General features: G+C 31.8%; 1 protein-coding gene across 1 annotated transcript; it reads left to right on the top strand.

The window, feature by feature from the left end:
- The first annotated feature begins 4,625 nt into the window (after positions 1-4,625).
- LOC125820561 (uncharacterized) lies at positions 4,626-7,324 on the top strand. Its single transcript, XM_049499966.1, has 3 exons — positions 4,626-4,796; positions 5,591-5,881; positions 6,705-7,324. Exons 1-3 carry the CDS (start codon positions 4,698-4,700, stop codon positions 7,290-7,292), a joined length of 978 nt encoding a protein of 325 aa, XP_049355923.1. The 5' UTR covers positions 4,626-4,697; the 3' UTR covers positions 7,293-7,324.
- Positions 7,325-7,410: the final 86 nt, after the last annotated feature.

The raw sequence follows: 7,410 nt of genomic DNA, 5'->3' as shown, positions 1-7,410 counted from the left end.
TTGTCCACGTGTGGCATGATATAAATTAAAGCACACAAATACTCGTATTAAACAAAGGAGTACTGAAAGTACTCTAAACTTGACGCAAATTATTAATTAAATTATTTTTTAAAATTATTGATAGTCATAAAAACATTATTTATTTGACTAACTTAATTTAAATACATTCTCTATTTGTCACATGATATAACAAGTGGTCTCAAACTCTTATAGGAGCATGCATGTAACTGGATCTTAATAAAAATCCAAGAGAAGTATTGAAAACACCTCTAAACTTGACGAGAATTTAGGGATGATTTCACTCATTTTGCAAGATTGAGGGGATATTTAAGTTAGGTTGAGTAAGTAAAAAGGTATTTTTAAGAATGTCAATAGTTTAAGATGAAACTAATAATTTACGCCGAATTTAGGGATGTTTTCATACTTATCTTATTATATTGTAGATATTCTATCACATACTGCTTACTATATGGACGTAATAGGATGGTTTAAATAATGTTGACACTAAAATTAGGGGATGATAAATTGAGGAAAAGTGATATCTCTTACAGTTACCTTTTTATAATTTGAATAAAAAAAGTGGTCTTTTCAAATTTCTAATATATATATAATTATAAAAATAAAAATCTATTAAAAAATATCATTAAATTAAAAAATAATTGTGAAGAATTAAAAATCTATATAAATGGGCGGGTTGTGGGTTGTGCATAATGTGTGCAAAAATTGAACCAAAAAAAGTGTTATTAGTTTATTGATATTGGGTTAACGGTTTCTTAATGATGTTATAAAAAAAAATTATTGGGTTATCGATTCGGTATTGGTTTTCAATATTGGGTTATTGGGTAAACCGATAACTCATTAAGAGTTAAGACTATAGTAATCTACTACTTTTACATATACAAACATATTAGTAAATATTAATCTCAATGTCTTAATAGTTATGTCTTTGTCATTTAGCCATCAATTCATACTTCGCTGTGACTTTGAGTTCACAACTTTACATTATACAAATCGTCAAAACCTAAAGTAAGAACCATATTCCTCTTGATTTCCTTTTGTGTTATACACATGTATAGTTATTTTCATGTTTGTTATTATTATTTCTATTTTATGAACTTTTGTAAAGTTACATTATTGTCTTGTCTTGTCAAATTTATTAGAGAAGTCATATATTTGTTTTATAAGTATTTTCTTATTGGTTAAATCGAAAACCGAATCGTTAAGGACCAAAATCGATTAAAAATTATCTTATTGGTTCATTATTGATTTAGCGTATTTAAAAATCAAAAACCAATAAACCGAACCAATAATACATAAAACCAAATCGAATCGACCAATGTACAGGATATAGATAATTAAAATAGACTAAAGAATTATTGCATAACTCTATCCGATATTACTTGCGTTGAGTTAAAGATGACTTAATGATCAGAAAATTTGACTGCGCTTTTCGGTAGATATTTTAATAAAAAATATTAGTTTATAAGTTAATTTTTTTGTTAAATATAATTGGGATAGAGGAAGAACTATTTTTAAAAAAATATATAAATTGTTGCTAAAAAGGTCATAGCCATGTTTTATTAATCAAAAGGAAATTATGTACAGAAAATAATGTCTATTGATACCATACAAACAATAGTTTATGCAGGTAGAACGCCAAAAGAAAAAACTCACAAAATTTACTGCTTAATTATTTTTTGTATGAGCATATAAATTTTGAAACTATAGAAAATAAAAATACTCAATTGTCAATCGTTTTATATCAATATATTACCATTTACCATTCATACTTCTAAAGCTCGTTATTAATTTTAGCACTTCTTCATATATATAGACATTTTTTCATCAATAATCACCTCCCTTTTTATTTCAATACCTCAAAATATTTTAAATTTACATAATAGTTACACAAAAAAATATTGTTATATATGCATATAAGGAGTTAAATTTTATAAAAGTATATTATTAAGGCATAGACATAAATATGTCATTTAACTTGGTCCTAGTTGACGTATATGTCCTCTAACTTTTGATGTCCATAAGTAGACACTTAAATTTGTATAAAGTTAAACAAGTAAACACACATATCCTACATGACATAATTATACACGTAGGATATAAATTGTTATGTAGAACGCCACGTGATTCTTCTATAGCCATACAATTATTAGTATTAAGATATATTCTACATTTTAATTAATCATGAACTATATATATCAAATTGATCTATTACAAATATATTAACATTAGTATTTTATATCCTATTCTTACATTGTTCTCTGATGGACGATGGTTTATTAAAATTATTAATGCAAAGAGCCCTCGTGTAGTTTTCTAATGAAATTAGTAGGAGTAATGTCATTTCACTTGGCTTCAGCTAGTATTCATGTTCTTCAAATTTGAATATGGATAAGTAGACACTTAAACTTGTATAAAATTAAACAAATAGACATATTTGTCCTACGTGGTGCAGAGGCGTATCCAAGTAGGGGTCACCGGGTTCACGTGAACCCATGCTCCCCTCTCGAGATCATATATAGTAGTGTTATATTTTTGAAAAATATTGAAATATAGATGTGTGAACCCATACTCGGAGTATCATATAATGCGATGATGACTGGGTGCACCTCTCTACGTGAGGTTAGAAATTTGAATTTTATATTCATCTTGTTTTATTTTTCTTTGTAAAATTAGATAACACCTCTCTAAATGGTTGTTGGTAACACTTTTGACATTTTAATTAGTTTTGGACCTATAATATTAATTTTAACGATTTTCAGTAATAAGAACCTAAATGTCCAATCGATCAAATTTATATCTTAGATCAATCTTTTTGTAATAATGCACCCATCATTCTGAAATCCTGAATACGCCTCTGACGTGGTGTCCTACATGACAATTTTGTCCGATGTGGCATTCAACGTGTATTATGTCACGTAGAACGTGTGTATCTACTTATTTAATGTTATACAAGTTTAAGTATCTCCTTATGCACACCCAAAGTTGGATGACATAGATGTTAGATGAAACCAAATTAAATGTCATATTTATGTATTATGCCTTTATTATTGAAGAATCATATTTCATCTTTTATTTTTGGGAAAAGGGTATGATATACTCATCAACTTTGTCATTTAGAGCTGATATATCACTCGTTATGAAAGTGACTCATATATACCCTTACCATTTGTATAACAGTAGGGGTATATATGAGTCACTTTCATAACGATGATATTTCAGCTCTAAATGACAAAGTTAAGGGGTACATCATGTCATTTTCCTTTTATTCTTTCTTTTCATAGTAGCTCTTGTAGACAATAAAATTCGCGTCGAGAAAATAATAATCAAGAACAAAAAATTATGCAACAATTGTTTTATTAATTTTAAGTGCGAGTGTTACAATCTCTATGATTCTTCTGAAATTCGCTTTTTCAGGTATAATTCAAGGGGCTCTTGAGCTTGATCTTGAATTTATCTTGAACTTGAACTTGATCTTGAATTTTATCTTGATCTTGACTTCTAGTTGATTTCAAGGGCTTCGAGCTTGATCTTGAATCTGGTGGTCTTGATCTTGATCGTTCTTGAATTTGAACTTTATCTTGATCTTGACTTCTAGTTGAATCCAAGGGCTTCGAGCTTGATCTTGAATCCAACGATCTTGATCTTGATCGTTCTTGAACTTGAATTTTATCTTGATCTTGACTTCTAGTTGAATCTAATGGCTTCGAACTTGATCTTGAATCTGACGGTCTTGAACTTGAACTTGAACTTTATCTTGATTTTGACTTCTAGTTGAATCCAAGGGCTTCAAGCTTGATCTTTAATCCGGCGGTCTTGATCTTGATCGTTCTTGGACTTGAACTTTATCTTGATCTTGATCTTGACTTCTAGTTGAATTCAAGGGCTTCGAGCTTGATCTTATCCGGTGGTCTTGATCCTGATCGTTCTTGAACTTGAAAGCTTGAAATCTTGAATTTTTTAACTTGTAGAGAAATTTGTGGCGGTCTTGATCTTGATCGTTCTTGAACTTGAATGCTTGAAATCTTGAATTTTTTAACTTATAGAGAAATTTGTGGCTTTTGATCCACGAGCTTTCCCTAGTTTCTTGTTAGAATTCTTGAACTTGTAGAGAAATCTGTGGCTTTTAATCCACGAGTTTTCTCTAGCTTCTTGTTAGAATTCTAAATTATGAGGACCCCTATTTATCGTTTTAGAATTGAGGAGTTGTGATAGGAATATGATTCCCTTTGGCCAATCAGATTTAAATGACATAGCATATGACTTTATGGAGCGAACGTTAATTAAATTCATATTTATTAAATTTAAATAATTAACTCAATTATATTAATCCATAATATTTATTTGGACTAATATATTCATTGAATTTAATATAATCTGAATCATTTTATAAATTTATATTTAATAAATTTTAATGACTACCGCTCTACTTTGTACATTACTTTTTGTTATAGGTTTATCATTCAAATTAAATTGACATTATATAATAACAATGAACGATATAATATATTCAAATATTATATTCACTAAAACAATAAAATATTATAATACCATACGTTCAAAGTGTTAGTCCCAAATTTTTAATTTGTTGGCATTGATCGAATCTTGGTCGACTCGAAGCAACTGCAAAATCCTTCGCCATTTTCAATTGAATGGGCTAAAAGGTGTAGTAAGTTCCCATGGATCGTTGGACAGGAATCTTGAAGGTGCCATTGTACAACACATATTATCGAGTTGCTGCTTCACTTTGCCTTTCTCCTTCTTCCAAATCTCTCTCTGTAAGTTCTTTTTTTTTAAACCCTAAATCCTTTTCAGACTTCAATTTATCCCATTAAATTCACTTTTTAAAAAAAACAATGGAATTGATATTTTAATCGCGTAGCTATGTAGATCAATCTATCAATCACCTGTGCTTCAAGTCAAATTCGTTGGAATCGTTTATATGTAGCCTCAGTTCTAATTAGTTGGTTTCGTTTTATATGCATCCATTCAAGACCACTTACATATTTGGGCATGTTCAATTTTGATTTGTATGGAGCTTTTTAGACACTGAAAAAGGAAATTTTGATGACCAAATATCTCATTAAACTTTGAGAAAGGCTCATCTATGGCATCCGTTAAAAGTTTTGCTCATTTATGCCAATTTCGTTTGAGAAAAAGGTTCATCCAAGTTATTATTTGTTAACTGAAATGACATGGATGAGCCAAACTTTCATCTGATGGCATTTTATGAGCCTTTTTCTCGATGACATATTTGAGCCTTTTCCCTTTTAAAAAATAATTTAATTAATGACGTGGCCGAATCATAATTGACCATGTGTAAAAAATAGTTTTGCAAAATCGAAAATATTTTTAGTTTACAAATAGTGCCATGGATGAACCTTCTCTCAAACGGAAATAGCATAAATGAGTCAATTTTTTAACGGATGACATAGATGAGTCTTTTCTTAAAGTTCGACGACATATTTGAAGTGATGTGCATTTTAGCTGTTTACTGTGAAAGTTGTTGTCTTTATTGTTTTCCATCGAATGGACTGCTCGTCTAATGCCTTGCATTTTGTATGAAACATAGGTGCCTGTTGCAAATGCTATTTTTTTCAATGGAGATAAGATTGAAGGGACGGGAAATCCAGTGATTGAGAGGCTATCTGACCTGCAGCAAATTGCTGAAATCTTGGTTTCGAAATTTGGGAATTCTATCAATGCTTGGGTTATTGAGGCACCTGTCTTCAATGGACCTTTTGCGGTTTATAAGGACTTTATACCTTCTGTCAATGAATATGGAGAGCCTAAATCTTATGATGCAGATGGTTTCCCTGCTTCTTCCTCCATTGTCTTGCTTTTGTGGAATTGCTTAAAAGAGGTATTATCTATTGTTCGAAGTACCTGCCTTATGCGCTGATCACCATGTACCACTTTTTAGTTAAGTTAGTTCAACTTGATTGAAAGAGAAAATTTAAGGTGAAGTTCCTCATTAGAGTCTCGGTATAGATTGTAAGTCTTTTTGGCTCTAGGATGTACGATTTTTGCAGTTTCTTGTAGTGCCATGTACGTCCTCTTGGCTCTGTAGTTTAGGTAAATATTACACTATCCTCAAGGTAGGGGTAAGGTCTACGTACACCCCCACCCTCCCAAGATCCCACTTGTAGGACTATAATGGGTATGTTGTTGTTATATCACACTATCCTCCAGAAAAAGCTAAATAAGCCTCGGAACAAAGTTAAGGTTTTGACATGACCATTAACCTGCAGTCCATCTAGTGAATGAAGAAGTCCTTTGGGCCAGTTTTGACTAGAGGCCACCCTAAACATGTTTGTGGGACGACATAGATGAGTTGTGAAGATCTAAGAAAGTTTATTTAGTCTGTTAGTTCTTGCAAAAACATTGGAGGAAGTGATGAATTACTAATTGCTTTTGGCTATGCTCCTTATAGAGCTTGTATAAGGCTATAACTCGCTTCTCTAGCTGGCTTGTGAATATTCTTCTTCCGTTTGTGGTGTTTCTTCCATTTAATCTCGCTTGCCTTTTCACATTTTTCCATGTGCAGAATATTAGGAATCATAGTGATATACTGCCTGTTCAAAGAGGGAACTTCTTACTACTTCTTGCACATTTTCATAGAACATTATATGCAATGATTTTGCATGTTTAGTTGCTTATGAATTTACTTTACTGTCTTGAAACAGGCAAAAAGAGTCATTTCAGGGAAACAAAAAGAGCCCTATCAAGCTGAAGTTTCTACGTCATCTTCAAGTACACCAAGAACTTTGCTACTTGGATTTAGTAAGGGTGGTACTGTACTCAACCAGCTTGTTACTGAGCTTGGTTTTGCACCAGTCCAGCTCACTGAAGACGTGCCGCTAGCAAACAAGAATGTCACAAACGGAGGATTTTCCTCCCAGCCACAAGATCAGATTATTCCAAATTCTAAAGATGTTTTCTTAAATAGCCTAGCTGAGTTCCATTACGTAGATGTTGGTCTAAACACAGAGGGAGCATATGTAACCAACCAAGATGTCATTCATAAAATTTCTGATCACCTCGTCCAAGGAGCCCCTGGAATTCGGTTTTTCCTTCATGGAACTCCTAGACAATGGTGTGATCGTGACAGGATTTGGATCCGGAAGGAGAAAGATGAGTTTCTTCGGCTTCTCAAAGAAGCAACTCGGAAGAATATGGGGAAATTGTATATACGTGAAAGATTGTATTTTGGTAATAAGCTCCCTGATCTCCAGATACACTTTGAAATCATCGAGCATTTGGATGTGAGTTGAGTGTTTCTTCTTGATAATGAAATGCATGAATTCACCCATTCTCAACCTCCCAATAACTAGTTCAAGTAATCAATACGATTATGGTGTTTTTGGCTCTGTGATTGTTATAGTATTTCGT

Source organism: Solanum verrucosum, unplaced genomic scaffold, assembly GCF_900185275.1.
Source record: "Solanum verrucosum unplaced genomic scaffold, falcon-dt-bn FXZP01000020.1, whole genome shotgun sequence".
Taxonomy (NCBI): Eukaryota; Viridiplantae; Streptophyta; class Magnoliopsida; order Solanales; family Solanaceae; genus Solanum; species Solanum verrucosum.
The sequence above is the reverse complement of the archived record's forward strand: the minus strand, read 5'-3'. Positions and strand labels throughout refer to the sequence as shown.

What these genes read in the sequence shown, in the direction of transcription:
- LOC125820561 (XM_049499966.1), top strand. Translation starts at nt 4,698, where the DNA reads ATGGATCGTTGGACAGGAATCTTGAAGGTGCCATTGTACAACACATAT. An exon ending in CTTCTTCCAAATCTCTCTCT is followed by an intron (nt 4,797 to 5,590) that starts GTAAGTTCTTTT and finishes TATGAAACATAG; the next exon opens with GTGCCTGTTGCAAATGCTAT. An exon ending in TGTGGAATTGCTTAAAAGAG is followed by an intron (nt 5,882 to 6,704) that starts GTATTATCTATT and finishes GTCTTGAAACAG; the next exon opens with GCAAAAAGAGTCATTTCAGG.